The sequence below is a fragment of the Pinus tabuliformis genome, chromosome 4_2 (assembly GCF_031772625.1).
Source record: "Pinus tabuliformis cultivar Carrire ecotype Pingquan chromosome 4_2, CPIR1, whole genome shotgun sequence".
Lineage (NCBI taxonomy): Eukaryota > Viridiplantae > Streptophyta > Pinopsida > Pinales > Pinaceae > Pinus > Pinus tabuliformis.
This window is the reverse complement of record NC_142304.1, coordinates 822,631,632-822,649,997: the sequence shown is the minus strand read 5'-3', so window position 1 is coordinate 822,649,997 and position 18,366 is coordinate 822,631,632. Positions and strand designations below refer to the sequence as shown.

Here is an 18,366-nt window from a genome sequence, read left to right as displayed (position 1 = left end):
GAGAAATGAAGCAGATCAAGGGGTTGAAGATATTTTCAATCAAGGAAGCTATTGAAAGAAACCTAGATGACTTAAGGTATGCTTGTATTTAATTTTATAAATTCATCGTATGGTTGCAGGTAACAAGGATCACTACTATTTTTGAGAAGCATGATCAAAGGAAAAGAGTCTCCTCCTTTGAAAGAATGTTAGAAGGCATGAGTCACACTACATGAAATCAAGATAGTATGTCCTCATATGAAGTATGAGGTGGTTGGCTACAATTAAAGAACTCTTATTAGAAGCCCTTCGAAATGAAGTGTGTGAAAAAATAGGAAGATATCATGATAATGTGCAACGAAGAAAGAATGCATTCTACATCTGGAGTCCAAGAAGATTTGACTAGAAGATCTCCCGGAAGAATGTGAAGACTCCGATGAAAGTCGAAAAAAGAAAGAGACCCTTGACACTGAATATATGTGGGAGATGTGTCAATCTGCATGTAGGAAGATATGTGAATAACTTCCAAGCAAACCATATAGAAGGATGTAATGTCCTTCCGGAAATATGGCATGAAAGCAAAATGACATGAAGCAAAGCCAAATAAAAAATTTGATAGATCACTTTCTGATGAGTTGAGGACATGACTAACTCATGAACAAAAGTGATGAATGATCTATGCCCTATATATAGAAGTTCCCAAAGGATGAAGACTCCTTATCGTAGAAGAAATTCATGACATCAAAGAAAGGAGCTCTTCATGCAGATGATTGTTTTAGGATCTGCACATGAAGAACTGCTATAGGTCGCTGATTAAGAGGGAGCCTGAGAAAAATTTTCTTGGAATAAACTCAGAAATCCCTAAGCCGGAAGCTTAGGTACACTCCTCTGTGATAGGAATGAGTACATTCCTTTAATGTAATAAAACCCCCTGGTATAAAAAGGAGCGATAGGTTATGATCTTCACTTGGGAAAACAAAATGGAGGATTGTGTAATCATTTGGCATCTGATGATCTTAGGGGATGAGATAGCGCATCCCATGAAAGAGTAGTCGTGGGGGACCGATATTCTTTTGGGACTGGGGAGTCCAAGAAAAGAATAGTCCTTATGGAGCATATCCTGAGAGAACCAGAGTGGGGTATGTTCCTAGAGAGACAATGATGAGTATGTTTATAAATCATTGGTCTCAACAGCATTGTGCTCTGACCTTGCGGAGAAATAGAGTTGTTAGTCAAGGCCTTGCTATATAACAATGCTGGTTGGTATGATGTTATACAAATGAGTTATAGATCTGAATTTTCTTATGAGAAATTCTTCAGATTGAGAATGATCAAGTACCGTTATGAATACCTCCCTAGTTTAGAGGGAGTGTTGAAAAGTGTAACTAGGTTCAGTGTTCATAATGACGTGTAATTGTGACTTTCGTAAATGATGTAATAAAGGAAATAAAATTATTTTTGTATGCCTTGCTTCATGGGTGTCATGAGCAAGAGATTTTATTTGTTAGTGGCTCCCATTGAGAGCTTTAGGATTTATCATTAAGTCAAACAGTCAATGTCATGTATGAAGAGCTCTTCTTGAGCACGATTCAATGTATATGAGTCTATGAATATGTCTAGATAGCACTCCAATGACAAGCACTTGCCATCCTCTTCTACATCGGCCTCCAAACTGTGGAAGATCTCATGTCGTCTCATATCAATAGACACATCCATTCGTAATGTCATGTCGGCTTAATATATGGGACAGACCACTATATATAGGAGTCTAGGCTCCTCGCATTCAACAAGAATAGTACTTCACATCTCTAAAATTTCAATGAACTGGGACATCAAAAGAATTCAGATCATCTATATTTCGGTAGAGGCTACAGTTGAAGGTTACAAGATCACAATTCTATGGAGAAGGGAATTCAAATCCCTCTTGAATGTAGATTACAATGACAACAAAGATTAATCTCTGTATATACCACAGTCACAAGTTCAGATTCTTTCTATGGTCAACAAATTTCGGAAATTCTCTCTGAGTTTTCGGTAATGATGATCAGTGGAGCATCTCTATGATTCGGATGTGAGAACAGAGCTCGGTCTATCAAACAGAGGAAGAGATTGGGTGTCTAAAGGTATTTGAATCTCTATACAGTTTGTGTTTCAATAGCAGTGAAGAAGATGAGACAATTCATAGGGTACCATAGTCATATATTTTTATACTATGAAGGAAATGACAGTGAGAAGATCTTGAAGACAATGATGAAAGGATCTTCATAAGACAGTGTGAAGATGCAAAGGTCGAAGCGAAGGAAGAATCATGAAGAAGAAAAGACAGTCAAGAGAAGTAGTGTCTTGGTCTTGGAGTGGCTAATCGATCAAGGGCCTTGGTCTTGGTATTCCTCAATTGGAATCTCTATAAGAAGAATTTGTGTGGGTTTTTCTCTCAAAGAGTGAGAGGTTTTGGCCCTAGCTTTTATAGCCTACATGATGTGTCTCGTGAGTATTCATGTTCATGCATTGGTTATTGTTTGATGAAAACCACTAATAATCTAACGTCAGGAAGATCCTAATCTAAAGACGTAAAAAGCATTCACAAGTAATCACTAATGAAAGAGAAATCCCCTAATGCTTATTGCCTAGATTTCTCAACAGTGACCTATGACAATTGACCCAAGCATGAAACCCATATGCTTTAATAAGTCAATTTAATTTTAATAATAAAATTCTTTTTTCTTTTCTTTTGACAAATATACAATGTGATTCAAATGCAATTTGTGAAGACCAAAACTAGTCACATTATTCAACAAAAAAGACTATTTAGTGCCCCAAATCACCACCAAAATAAGGTGTGTCCCTACACCAACTTCATGGCCTCAATTTTCTTCTTTTTTCTTTGTTATGACCCTTAGGCGGGCCCACCTAAAGGGGCCACACGAGTCAGCTCAACAGATGGAGCCTGACCCTAATGGACCCAAGGAGATTTGAACCCACGCCTCATGATAGAGGGCCAAAGACTTGGCAGGGCGGGTTTCAACCAACTGGGCTACCTATATGGGCTTGGCCCTAATTTTATACTTCTGAAGTACCAAAATAATAGTCAAGTTATATAGCGATCCATTTCATAATAATTGGATGTTGATCATAGTCATACATTTATCCTAGTTGCAATGTCTCCTAAACAATACATCAATGCATGTTGCACTGATTGCACAGGGATGATAAACATCGTCGTTATCATTAATAATGGTAGTGCCTTGACACCACATGCACTTCCCTTGATGCATTAAATATGATTAGTGATTGGTTCCATTGATTTTTTTCCTCCGTTGTTACCAACGGGATTTTCCACCATAAGATCACACAAGAGATCAAGCTGGCATCCAGTCATAAACCAATCAAGTAAAGACAAAACTGCATAGGGAAAGAAATGAAGAAAACAGGAAAAAGAGGAAGATAGACAGAAATAAACTAAAGGGGCCCTAAATCATCACCCATTATCCAAAAATCATTGAGATTATATAAAATAACATCTGAATTGAACTACAGTTACATCCTGCAAATGGCTATATGCCTCCAAACATGAACAAAATAAAATTGTATATAAATGGCTATCCTGGACAGGTATCTAAAGGGGCCCTAATCATCACACATTATCCAAAAATCATTGAGATCATATAAAATAACATCTGAATTAAACAACAGTTACATCCTGTGAATGGCTATATGCCTCCAAACATGAAAAAAATAAAATTGTATATTAATGGCTATCTTGCACAGGTATCTGGCTGTGGCGGTCAGTACAGGTATGTTAGTGATAAGAACTCTGTAAGTAGGGGCAGAGGGGTACATTGCTTTTCCTTTGTAAAGGAGTTTATCATGATGCCGGTACAAGTATGGCTGGTGCGGCAGGGGGTTTAGGAATAGCCATTCAATTAGGATAAAAGGATACATCTTACAACTAATTAGATATCAAAACTCAGCTTCTGAATGTAACCATGTTCAAACTTAAAAGGCTCCCAATTTTTTGGTAGAAAATGCTACTGATGTACACATTGTGAATTGTTAATAGTTTAAGGAAGCATTTTCTTCCAAAAAGAAAACCTAGAAGGTCCAACCTAAATCTTCAAATTAGATTGACAGATCGCTAAACTCCAATATAATCCAGAAAACATCCACATGCACTAGCTCTCCATTGCTCAGTATAGTAGAATATGGATCACCTTGGCACCTTCCCTTTAGAATGCAAATAAACTGATACAGACACAACCCTGCCAACAAAGACCAGAATAAACTCAATCTCTCTTCGTATGGGAAATATATATATTCATGAGCAGAATAACCAATCTAAGCACATCTGAAGTGGCAACTTAATGCTAAACAAAATGTAAACTCGTCCTGAAATGACTACTTACGTAGAACCAAGTACGAACGGAAGAGTTAAGCGAAATCCAAAGAGAAACATAGACACAGCAGCTGTAAGCAGCATTGCAACTGAGGTGGAATACACCTGTCAATAAGAACTCCGTTAGCTACAAACAAACAGCAGTAGAGAATATCGGCATGGGTAGTATATTTAAATTGTATGGAAAAACAAACATACCTTCACAATATTATCTGCATATTTCATCACCAAAGATACTGCGATTCCACTGCAGACAAATCAATGCCATGACAACGGGTCAAATGTGATCATAGCACTAAATGTGTGACGTAAAACATTGAATTGTTTAACATCACCTCTGACCAATTTTTCCTATCACACATGCAAAGAAATCAGAAATGACAACTGTACCTAAGTGCATGGTTGATAATCATGCATACAGTGATGGCTGAATAACCGTGGAAAAATCCCCTGCAAAACACGCCTTGTAAACTCAAATGGAAAATGAATTTGCTTCTAAAACTTAAACTGTTTGTCCCAGACGGTTTGAATTAGAAAGACATCGTACATGGTTAGAGGTGCCAATTGACACATATTGCAGCACTATTCTCCTCAATTTTAAAGGATAAACAAAAAAACCATCCTAAAAAAGGATATGCACAAAACTGCTAGCTAGATTTTCCATAAGCCAGAATCTAAGAGAACAGTTTGCCATACTTGTTCATAATTTCATCATAATCTTGTGTGAGCATAGCCCCGACATTGAAAATCATGCCAAAGACATACAACCAGAAATTCTGCACATTGATGTTTCTCGAAGGTCGCTTTTTAATGATCAGCTGTTACAATGCAAGTCATACACATTAGTCAGATCAACTTGCATCCTCAAACAAGTTTAACATTCACGATAAATTTTAGTAGGCTGGATTTTAAATTTGATGAAAAAATTGTAATGGACCTATCATCAGAAATGAAAATTGTAATTGAAATTCATGTTCAATGTATGACAAAACCCATAGGTGAGATGCGATGATTCAGACTGCTTTTATTTCTGTAACTTGTTACAAGATGACTATGCTGACAAGCACAAATATGCAACACCATATGTAACATGACCTGCTACGCATATCAGACTACCATAATTTTTCTATTTCCAATCATGTGTTTGCATGCATCTACCTCAGTGTAAACTCCAGCAAATCCACTGAGTAGTGCCATGATCTGCATAAAATCAATGTTAGATATAGAATAATATTCTAGCAGAAGCAACAAAATTTAGCATTGAGCTCCTCTGACAATTCATGCACAATAAATATGCTTATAACCAATACCAAAGATTGTCAGCTTACAATAGCCATGAACCAGCCTTGTATGGGAGTCTGTAAAACATGGTCCGATCTGCAGTAAAATGGTTATCCCATTAGCAACAGTCTTACTGAAGTGTCCACATAATTAAGATGTGATCAATTAGAAGGGGAGCTGCTTCAGCCTAACAAAACTGTCTAGGTTGCCTGCAGTACTGCAAGAAACAATTCTGTTTTGCACACTCCATGTAAGTACATTACTACTAATAAAATAAGATGATGCTTAAACAGAATTTCAAAACCTCACCACCAGACATCAGAATATAACAGAACCAGTGGATACAGTGCATCCTGGAAATGGTAAATACTAAATACTAAGTACTCCCAAGTAAATTTAGTTGTTACTCCAAGTATGTTCTCTGGATAAAGATAATAAACTTACGATGAATTCAACTGTGCAGTTGTGCATCCAACAGACAAGAGAATATAAGCTGACCATTGAATCTCCGTTAATCTACAAGAGAATAAAACATGTGGGAGTAAGGAGATATGTAACATTTTGTATCCACATATTTAATACCACATTAATCACCAGATGTGTAACAAGTTTACAAGGTGAATTACATAAACAATTACTCTTGACCTACAAAATGAACTTAAATACATTGAAAATCTTTAGCTCCAAAGATAACCAGAAGAATTTCATTATGTTAATTATTTGACAGAATATTATACCAGGGAAACTGTATAATTTGCTGCGATGATGAAAATGGATATATGAGGATTAAAAATGAACTGATACAATTCATATGCCGTACTTATCTAAGAAATTGCATCGCATCTATTTGACAACCATATCAATGTATCTGTGCTACAAATACAAAATAGGAAATGCAATAAGAAAAGAATATATGTTGTCAGGCAAAAAGAAACAGAACCAGCAAGAACTATTTAGATGCAATTTGCATGAGACAATTATTGCAAAACGGAAAAATCACAGCATGCAGGTAGCTACACTTTGTGATGATAGAGAAACAAAAAACAAAAACAAATGTGATGCTGAGATGTAATGCGGTCGCTGTTTGGTTTGATGTTAATGATCTCCTGGGAGAGGCGATTACTAATTTTTGCTTAAATGTATTGTGACTTATCATATTCTTTATATGTATGACACTCTGGGTATGGTTTTTGTGGAAATTATGTCTACAAGATGAATGGCAGTTTTTGTATCCGGCACACAAATTCCTTACTCTTTGTTTAGCAATCTAGTAAATAAAGATGTTTTCAGGCGACCTGTTACTGTATTTTCTCGATCTGTTTCACTTTTGAATATTTATGATATTGTAAGTAGAATGTGCATCAACCATTTGAACTCTGAATTTAAGTATGCGATAGCCATCTTTATCCTGTTACGAATAATGACTAGTTAATATGTAGACAGTTACTTATCTAAGAAATTGCATCGCATCTATTTGACAATCATATCAATGTATCTGTGCTACAAATACAAAATAGGAAATGCAATAAGAAAAGAATATATGTTGTCAAGCAAAAAGAAACAGAACCAGCAAGAACTATTTAGATGCAATTTGCATGAGACAATTATTGCAAAATGGAAAAATCATAGCATGCAAGTAGCTACACTTTGTGATGAGAGTGAAACAAAAAACAAAAACAAATGTGATATAGAAATGGTGCTGAATAGAAGACCATCATGATAGAGACCGCCAATGGAGTTCTAGCTATGCACCAAAGAGAACGGCATGTCAAGACACACACCAAGGTTCAATTATCATCCTTCAAGAGCTGTGTCACCCAAGAAAAGAGGCTGTTTATGGTACCTGATGGAATATTTCTGGAGTTTTAAGGAAGCACTTAATAAGAGATCAAGATACAGACTTCTTCAGACAGTAATCATTAATCATTAATTTTACTTTGGTACAAAGTGATATTCCTATGACAATATTCAGTGCTGCAAAGTCAACTTCCAAACTGAGAAAATATTGAACCCAAACATTATGTGTAGAAAACAAGGCTACAGAAAGCAAAAGCATTCATGTGCCAAGCAGATAGAGAACTAACTACAACCATATAATATTAGATTAAAACAACGAAGGGAAATTGAATGGAAAAGTTTTGATGAGTTTCGCTGCTCCATCAAAGCTCTGCAAATGTCCTACTCTTCACAGATCTACAGCGTTGATGAAAAGAGAGAAGAAACATGTCTGCACAAATTATAAGGATTCGAGTAGCAAAGTTTGCAAACAACAGACGCAGATATCTGTGACAAAGCTACCAGAAGTGTGTGTGCAGGAGTAATCATGGATGGTCAGATTTCCAAAGTTTACGTTTCAAGCAAACAAGGAACTCATGTGCATCCCCAACTTTCCCTGGATTCTGTCCCAGAAAATGGAAACAGAGGCTGTTGCAACAAAATCTAGCACCCACAAAAGTGTAGAGTCCCAAGAACCAAGGTGATAGCTTTGTGTAACTTGGGAGTCCAGTTTCTGGCGGTCTCCGGACGTCTCAGTCCTAGGCTGAACTATGAGTTTCTAATATATGTGGCTTGCGGGCTGTTGCATATATCTGGGGAGGTTGCTAGTTCCCCATCAACCATATTCTTTGAAAAAAAAGCTTGGGAAGGTTGCCCGCTGTCAGCTCAACAGTTCTTCCCCACACTTTATATTGTCTCTTCTCCATCACAAGAGGGGCTTCCCTAAGGTAGGATGACCAAAGCTATGGAGTGGGGGATCAAGGTGAAAATGAACATTGAAAAGTAAGCCTTGATAAAACAGAAAGTGTTTGTAGTCTATGAAAATGGAAATGAAAATGGGGAAAGAGAGGAAAGGAAAAAGAGGGGAACAAGGAAATGGGATGATATGATACTAGTGCCTATCAACCTATTGGGCTAATTGACTCATGATATGATACAACTAGTTTGTTATAATCAACTATTTTGGTGGGCTATATGGTAGAAAGGGCTAGTTTGCCACATTCAGCCCTCCAATGGATGAAAGAACTAGATGATACATTCATCATTTAGGTCTGTACTTAAGGTAAAAGGAACTAATTTGTAATGTCCCCAATTTTTGGATTGCCTTGTGGTGGGATTAGGAAGGATTCCCAAAGCTTATGTCAGCCAGGTCACAAGAGCAGGATTATATTATTGGTGGGCCCGGAGGGTTTTGAGGAGTTTCATGGGGGCCGACTAGGATCGCTTGCCATTTTTCATCACAGGGATCAGTTCCGCACAGATTGATCTTGGTTTTGTTGCATTCCAACAATTTCTGTAAAACGAAGTTATTAACAAGCATATTTTAATTAATTATGCTTAACTTGTTGTTTCAGGTTGATTATTTGCAGAAACACCTTAGTGTAACAACCAAGGCTGCGGGGGAGCACTGCCCCCCCCACCCCCACACTACAAATCACTCCCGGAGTGCACTCTGAGCGAGAGCGAATTGGGAGCGACCCAGGAGTGCACTCCCGAAATTTGCTCCCGCAAGACCAAAAAAAAAAATTGCTCCCTGGTTTTTCACAAAATTTGTCACAAATGTGTTCCAAACGCAATTTTTTCTCAAAGAAACACGAGTTTTTGAGTAGGGCAACCTAATATTCAAGCTTGTGTCCCTAGTATTTATATGCAATTCATGGAAATATTAAAATCTTAAAGTAAAAAGATGAAAATATGGAGAAAGTAAAATTTTAGATCTCACTCAAAATCCAGCTGGCTTATCAGTTTTTCAGGATAGGTTGATTGAAATGTTTCCATTGGATTTTGTCATGTACTAGGGTATGGGACTCGTATTTAATCAAGAGCACCAAGCCCTCTATGTACCTTGATGTTAGTACATTGGTTGTTGAGCTCATCTATTATGACCCTACTAAAAATGTACCCATCACTCAAACAAAATCTTGACTTGACAAGCTACATTTTTTCTATCTTATGTTAATTGCTTAGAGGGTGATATTAATGACAAAGATCCCAAGATAGGAAATAATTTGATGATATGTAGCTATTTGTTGTAACATGATTTTTTTGGATGCTAGAGGCCATCTAGAGCCTATTTGTTGATGTATTTTCGGTTCAGAGATGGATTGCACTCGATGCTATTTTGGTTATGTGCACCCTTACACGTTATATTCCTACTAGGAAATTAACAGTAAATATAGCTCTATGAACTAGGAACAACAATGTTGAATATAAAATCAAACACCCAAACTAGAAAACCAACAAATATGCGCAAGAACAACTGAGCCATTTTATTAAAATTGTAAATCTAGGTACAAAGATTAGGAACAATGGAACTTGGGTTTGCTATTGCAAGCTATGCAAAACCCAAGAGATATTTTGCTTACCCGACTACTAGAATAGACTCCAAGCTGAAGTGTGCACTACCCAGAAAATTATGCTAGTTGTTGCTTGATGGAAACTAGAATTCTGCTCTAAATAATGCCCGAAAAATTCTGCAAAATTAACCTCGGCCTCCTCTCACCAAACCCACAAAAACCCAAAAAGGGTTTGGGCTAATTCCAGGTGTCCTGGAACCCCTCCAAAAAGTGAGTTCCCTCTCTAGCTTGTTGTGCAAATTACTGGGAGAAATTCTGCAATCAAAACCCCAAATGCACCACTGGAATATCCCCTAGCTTCCCTACAAAATCACCTCCAGAAGCCCTTACTTTCTTCCCCTTGGTTCCTTCAATTCAGCTATGGCCCAACCCCTGCGCACTACCAAAATGAGAGTAATTTGACCCTCACTATCTTTGGCCCTGCAAATCCACCACAAAATCATCGGCACAAATAGGGCAATCGTCCTACAAATTAGTCGGCACTCCAACCTATTGTAGTTGGTCCACTAATGAACAATTTGAACTACCTCTATGCCCAAAAGTGTGCAGAACAGGGGAAACTCCTACAAATGAAGTCTAGTGAGAGACCTAAAATGGACTCCCAAATTTCCTCACTAGGGAGACACTCAAAGTTCTCTAAAATGAGGGTGGAATTCTGCCCGGAACTCTTGTGCCCAACAGCTACAAGAGAGCTCGAATTTTTTAAGTTTGATAGTCAAAAGATGGCTGGAAATTCTCCTTTGTTGCCTCAAGTACTCCAACCCCTTAGCCTCCCTTGGTGGCCCCCACAATCCACTAGTTCGACCTCCTTTCCTTGGTAGTTCGAATAACCTCCCTTAGTGGCCCCCACACTCCACTAAGAGTTTGATCTTTCTTTCTCCTAGTGTGCATTGCCTCTTTGCCTCCAAAATTCACATGGGGCCTACTCCACCCACTTTTCCTAAGTCTCCAAAATTATCAAAATTCCCTTCTAATGCCAAAATTCCCAAAACTATGCTACACTTAGCCAAACTATATGGTTGGGGATATCACAATAGTTCAACGAGCCAATCAATTTGCAATACATAGAGGGATCAATCAGATCTAAATCACAGTCACGTATCTTCTTCAAATTTGTCACCATTGGAGTGTCCATTGACTTACAATCCATCATGCCAAATTTATGAAGGATCTCAATAGTGTACTTGCCTTGTCCAACAAGGATTCCATCAAGCTTTTGCCAAATTTCCGATCCCAAATAGTAATGCATAAGACTAAGATCCTTCATCTCAAATTCAGAAATCAGATCCCTCTTACACTAGACAATGAGAACTTCAACCCCTATCAGAAACAAATCATCTACATACAAAAATCAAGGGCTCATGTTCAACAACTTTGAAGTACAAATTCAGATCAGCATCGCTCTTTTTGAAACCAAGGCTCAACAGCAATGGCAAAGTACCATGCACGAGGAGCTTGCCTAAGCCCATACAAGGCTTTCTTCAATTTGCAAATATGTGTCTCTCTATCATGAATCTCAAATCCTTGAGGTTGCTTAATATGTATTATAAACTTCTTCAATGACTCCATTCAGAAAAGCAATCTTGACATCCATTTGATGCATTTTCCAACCTGCAGTAGAAACAAGAGAAATAATAGATCTAATAGAAGCATACGTGGCAACAAGAGCAAATGTGTCTCCATAATCTTCTCCCTCTTTCTAGGAGAATCCTCAAGCTACAAATCTTCCCTTGTACTTCTCAACACTTCCATCAACTACATGCTTGATTTTGAAGATCCATTTGGAAAACACAACAGATTTCCCTTCAGGCCTTGGCACGATTTCTCAAACATCATTCTTCAATATAGACTGGTACTCTTCAATAATAGCATCTCTCCAAACTTGATGCTCAACTGCTTCTTCATAGATGGATGGTTCGGACTCAATGATCTTACACATCATGGTTGCATTACCTGAATAATTCTTCGGTCTCTTGCTTTCCCTGAAGGTCCCATGAGGTGCCGCATGTCCTCCAGCTTCCTTCAATGTTTGATCAAGCCAAGCATGTCTTTTTCTAGTCTCCGATATAGTGACTCTTGGTGGATCAACAAATTCATGTGGATCATCAAACTCTTCATGAGGATCTTGTTCCATCAGTTCAAGTTCTTTGGATTTTGATTCCACATTCTTAGGAGCCACTTGCATCTCATCATCAGAGTCCAAGTGTGATCCTTTCGACTTCCAAAAAGCAAGATGTTCATCAAAAATAACATCCCTGCAAGTTTCAATAAATTCTTTGTCCTGGAACATAGACCTTGAAGGCCTTTGAATTTTCATTGTAGCCAACAAAAGTTCCCTTCTTCCCTAAAGATTCCAACTTCATCCTTTTCTCCTTTGGCACATAAACATAAACAGGACAACAAAAAATTCTCATGTTCAACATTGGGTAACCCACCTATGAAGACTTCTTCAAGAATCTTATAATCCAATATTTGATGTGGGCATCTATTTTGAACATAAACAATTGTCCTTGAGGCCTGAAGCTTCTCCCCATAGAAACATCGACAGCTCTTGATCATGAGCATGGCCTTGGGAGCTTCCATAATAGTCCTATTCTTCCTTTCAGCAATTCCATTTTATTGAGGATAGTAGGGAACTATCATCTCCCTCTTAATTCCAGCATCCCTACAAAAAACAAACAATTCCTTGGATACATAGTCTCCTCCATTGTTAGACCTTAAAGTTTTGATCCTTCTTCCTATAGTATTTTCAACTTGCGTTTTGAATTCCCGAAACTTCTCAAACACTTGATCTTTGTATTTCAAGAAACAAATCCATGTTTTATGAGTAATCATCAAAGAAGGTTACATAGTATAGAAGACCACCCAAGGACTTATCAGACATAGGCCTACAAACATCTAAATGCATAAGATCCAAGATTCTTTTGGATCTACTATCATTGCTAGTACAACGCCCTTTAACATTTTTCCGAAGAGCGCATTCTTTGCAAACTCCATCATGCTCAATCTTGATTTCATGTACACCTTTAACAAAGTCTTTCATTCTAGACGAGGCTTTATAATGAACATGAGCATACCTTTGATGACATAGCTCACAAAGATTAGTGGTGTTGTGCAAAAGGCTTGAGTAGACCGACCAAGGAGACGATATAGGTCTCCAATTCGCAAACCAATGGCCTTGGAAAATTCAAAGGAGGAGTCCCTCTTCCATATTAGAACTTTTCCATCAACGATAGCAATTCCATATCCTTTGCCTTCAAGAAATGAAATGGACAACAAATTCTTCTTTAAACCAAGAACATATAAAAAAGTGATGTTTAATGCTTGATACTTGGTGACCAACCCTTGCAAGGTCTGAAAAACGCCGAATTTCCCTTGAAAAACGCCGAATATGTCCGTTTTCCCTTGAAAAACGCCGAATTTCGAATTTAATGCTTCAAATTCGGCGTATCTGGTGACTAAGGATACATTACCTCCAGATTCCAAATGGAATGACAATGAACCAATGCCTTTGACTTCGTATTTTCCATTTTCTCCAAGCTCAACTTTTTGAGTTATCTTATTTTCAACCAATTCAGAGAGATGTTCACGACTTTCAGTCATGTGCCTAGAGGCAGCACTGTCCACCAACCATATTTCATTATGACCTACAATGGAACCTGTAAAAGCAAAATAGAATGAATATTCATCATCAGAATCCCTCTTTCTAGGCCTCCTCTTATGCGATGGTTCATTAAGATTAGTTGCAGAAGCATGGTGCTTCCCTTTCCTTTTTTCAATCATCATCCCTTCGAGGATCATTCTTTTGAGGGCAGTTACAATAGAGAAATTTTGAGGTCTAAAATGGGCCTCCTAAGGAATATAATAAAATAATAGTGGAAATAATAAAATAAGATTAGATTACTTCATCAAGTTTTTGAGGGAAAAAAGAAAAAACCACTTTTTTAACTTGTATTTTCAACTTATCTTCCTACGATTTTACTCAAATTTCAAGCAAGAGCACTCGTTCGATGCGGAATTTAACTTTGCATCCAAGGAGTACCCATGTTGCATACTTTTGATGGAACCTACTACACAAAAAGTGTGAAATACATGAAAAAACATGATACAGTTTTTTACCTCAAAATTTCTCTAATGTTTTGATAGTGACCATATGCTTGGCAACGGTAGCATTAAACATTTTCCATATCTCTTCAATCTTTAGAGGGAGGAGGAGCTCTTCTTTGTGGAGCAGGTCCCCTTCTTGGGACATGTATTGGAGCAGCTCTTGAAATTGGTCTTCTACCTGAAATTCTTTGGAATCTCCCAAAATTTCTTCTACCTTTGCTACTCTTTGAGTGGATTGAAAAAGCTTGAGAACCTTCACCAAGATTAGAAATCTTGCCTCTAGATAGGAGCCTTGATTCTTCTTGAATGCAAGCAACCCATAGCTTATCAAAAGAAGGTGTGTTTTCTCTGCCACTAATACTTGCTACAAAAAGATCCCAAGATTCAGGTAGACCACCCATTGTCACAAGTACCAATTCTTTGTCGGATACTTCTTCATCAATAGCTTTGAGTTGATCTCATATTTGAGATATTCTTACAAAGTATGATGGTACAGTATCATTTTTCATGTATTTCACATTTTTCATGTAGTAGGGTCCATCGAAAGTATGCATCATGGGTACTCCTTGGATGCAAAATTAAATTTTGCATCCAACGAGTGCTCCAGCTCGAAATTCGAATAAAATTCATAGGGAGATAAGTTGAAAATACAAGTTGAAAAAGTAGTTTTTCTTTTTTTTATATATTTTTACCCTTTTACTCCAAAAATGGTTAATCATGAATCATCCCCCATGGTTGACATAATCATATTGAATCCTATTGGTTCCTATAAAGTTGATTTTTGTTGTTACATTTTTGTTTTGAGGCCCATTTTTGGCCTCAAAAAATCTCTATGCTTTTGATAGTGACCATATGCTTGGCAACGATAGCATTGAACATTTGTCATATATTTTTTTATCTTGAGAGGGAGGAGGTCTTCTTTATGGAGCAAGCCCCCTTCTTGGAGCAGGTCTTGAATTAGGTCTTCTACCTGAACTTCTTTGAAATCTCCCATAATTTCTTCTAGCTCTGCTACTCTTTGAGTGGGTTGCAAGAGCTTGAGAAACTTCACTTAGATTTGAAATTTTCCTCTGGATAGGAGCCTTGATTCTTCTTGAGTGCAAGCAGCCCATAGCTTATCAAAAGAAGGTGCATTTTCTCTGCCACTAATACTTGCTACAAAAGGATCCCAAGATTCAAGCAGACCAATGGTGAATCATGAAGCATCCCCCATGGTTGATATAATCATATTGAATCCTATTGGTTCTTATAAAGTTTATTTTTGTTGTACATTTTTGTTTTGAGGCCCATCTTTGGCTTCAAAATTTCTCTAACGTTTTGATAGTGACCATATGCTTGGCAACGATAGCATTGAACATTTGTCATATCTCTTCTATCTTGAGAGGGAGGAGGAGGTCTTCTTTGTGGAGCAGGTCCCCTTCTTGGAGCAGGTCTTGAATTAGGTCTTCTACCTGAACTTCTTTGAAATCTTCCAAAATTTCTTCTACCACTGCTACTCTTTGAATGGGTTGCAAAAGCTTGAGTATCTTCACCTTGATTTGAAATTTTGCCTCTGGATAGGAGCCTTGATTCTTCTTGAGTGCAAGCAGCCCATAGCTTATCAAAAGAAGGTGCATTTTCTCTGCCACTAATACTTGCTACAAAAGGATCCCAAGATTCAAGCAGACCACCCATTGCCACAGCTACCAATTCTTTGTCGGATACTTTTTCATCAATAGCTTTGAGTTGATCTCTTATTTGAGATATTCTTACAAAGTATGATGCTACAAGATCATTTTTTCATGCATTACACACTTTTTGTGTAATAGGGTCCATCGAAAGTTGCAACATGGGTACTCCTTGGATGTAAAATTAAATTTCGCATCCAACAAGCCATCCTGCTCGAAATTTGAGTAAAATCATAGGGAGATAGGTTGATTTTTTTAACCCTTTTACTCCAAAAATGGTGAATCATCCCCCATGGTTGACATCATCATATTAAATCCTATCGGTTCTTATAAAGTTGATTTTTGTTGTAAATTTTTGTTTTGAGGCCCATTTTTTACCTCAAAATTTCTCTAGTGTTTTGATAGTGACCATATGCTTGGCTACGATAGTATTGAACATTTGTCATATCTCTTCTATCTTGAGAGGGAGGAGGAGGTCTTCTTTGTGGAGCAGGTCTTGAATAAGGTCTTCTATCTGAACTTCTTTGAAATCTTCCAAAATTTCTTCTAACTCTAATACTCTTTGAGTGGGTTGCAAAAGCTTGAGAATCTTCACCTAGATTTGAAATCTTACCTCTGGATAGGAGCCTTGATTCTCCTCAAGTACAAACAGCCCATAGCTTATCAAAATAAGGTGCATTTTCCCAGTCACTAATACTTGCTACAAAACGATCCGAAGATTCAGGCAAACCACCCATTGCCACAACTACCAATTCTTTGTCAGATACTTCTTCATCAATAGCTTTGAGTTGATCTCTTATTTGAGATATTCTTACAAAGTATGATGCCACAGTATCATTCTTTGTCATCTTGATCTCACAAAGTTGACCCCTTAGACTTATAGATTGATTGATGTTGTTGATGGTGTACAATCCAATGAGGGCATCATACATTTCCTTGGAAGATTTGTGATCAGCAATATAGGGAATTAGATGATCCCTAACAGATTCCACAATGATGCTCCTAGCCAAGATATCATCTTCCTGAAACTTGTCTTTTCCTGCTTGGTCAGTTGGTTCAGTGACTTTTCCCAATACAATACCCAAGACCTTATGCCTTGCAAGCACTAGGTCAATTCTAGCCTTCCATGCCCTATAATTTGTAGCTCCTTCAAGCTTGTTCTCTGTCTTCATGAAGGAATTCATGATGAAGATGTCCAATCAAAACAAAAGATGTAGAATCCCAAAGCTCTTCAAAGTGCTCTCAATGCTCTTCAAGGTGATCTCAATGCTCTTTTTCCTTCACCAAAGCTTTGATACCATGTTGATTTTCTAGTGCAATCAAGACTAGTACAATTTTTCAAATTGATAACTACTTCCAATGATACAATTAGTCCTCTTATAGCATTCCAATCATTAAGCAGTTATACATGAAAAATTTCAACCATTCACTCTTTCTTCAATAGAGCATTATAGATCACAGTACTGAGTAAACAATGAGACAAGAGACACCAGAATTTAGGCTAGCAGCCAGGGCAAAACCCACAAGAGGAAAACCCAACAATATTTCCTCATGAGAAAGAATTCAGTTCATCAAAAATGTACATCAGAATATTCCAAACAAGATTCCAATTTCATGACTTCAATATTGCCAAGTCAAACCAGTCAAAGAAGAGAGAAAATAGTCAACATTGGTCGATGTCACAGTCTGCAAAAGAGGGACTGAATTTCAGCCTGAGGTAGCTAAACAGAAGGGCCAAAATTCAGTCAAAATCTTAGTCAATGAATCCTGTCAAATCTTATTCAAAGAGCAGCTGTTGACCTGTGGTAACCCTCAGTCGACGAGCCAGAACGGGAGCAGAATTCGGTCAAACAGAATCAACGAACCTCTGAGATTTTTGGCCTCCAAAAACATTCAAAGTCTTGGTCAAACAGAAGCAATAGATCCCAAGTCAATGCTGGTCAACATAAGAAAGCTGGTCAATACTAAAAAGGCCAATCATATGAGTCCAAGCCCCACGGGAGACACTCGACATCATGACAGAAAGCACAGTGATGAACACAATTTATTGCATTTTTTTACCATTCCATTCTGCATTCTAAGAGTTCAGAGGACAGAAAGCAAAGATAGAAGTATGAATCCTCTTTTGGAGTGCAACAAAGGCCATTACATCTGTTCAAAATAATTCAATACAGTATTCATTCCTCTTCAGAACCTCGCTCCTTGACCCTAAGTTTCTGCTATAATTACCTTTTACATGATTGACTTCTAACATCTCTATTAGCATATGTGAAGATTCCCCATATTAGGAAATTTAACCTTAGAATTGATGTTAATCTTTACCAATCTATTCTACATTCAAGAGCTCGGAGCATAGAAAGCCAAGAAAAAAGTAGGAATCCTGCTCTGAAGGACAATAAAAGCACTTACTTTCTGTTTAAAATAATTCGATACAGTACACCTGTAGTGATAATGTTCAAGTTCTTCAAGATCTGGTAGCTTGGCGCATCAACATAGAAAAAGATATAGTACTGCAAGTACAAATAGTTACGCAAATCCGTTATCCATTTTGAAATAATAACATCATGCTGAAATGCAAACTGTAAAT

The 18,366-nt window shown here is 37.5% G+C and overlaps 1 protein-coding gene across 1 annotated transcript in view; it reads right to left on the bottom strand.

The window, feature by feature from the left end:
* Window positions 1-3,645: 3,645 nt before the first annotated feature.
* Window positions 3,646-18,366, bottom strand: part of LOC149172194 (CMP-sialic acid transporter 2-like) — a 65,115-nt gene continuing 50,394 nt past the window's right edge. The window contains exons 7-15 of the mRNA XM_089424246.1: window positions 18,189-18,289; window positions 6,098-6,169; window positions 5,701-5,749; window positions 5,531-5,572; window positions 5,069-5,190; window positions 4,763-4,822; window positions 4,571-4,619; window positions 4,383-4,477; window positions 3,646-4,238 (exon numbers count right to left, since the gene is read on the bottom strand). Of these exons, the coding sequence (XP_089280372.1) occupies window positions 4,187-4,238; window positions 4,383-4,477; window positions 4,571-4,619; window positions 4,763-4,822; window positions 5,069-5,190; window positions 5,531-5,572; window positions 5,701-5,749; window positions 6,098-6,169; window positions 18,189-18,289 (642 nt within the window). The 3' untranslated portion in view covers window positions 3,646-4,186. The remainder of the gene's footprint in view (window positions 4,239-4,382; window positions 4,478-4,570; window positions 4,620-4,762; window positions 4,823-5,068; window positions 5,191-5,530; window positions 5,573-5,700; window positions 5,750-6,097; window positions 6,170-18,188; window positions 18,290-18,366) is intronic.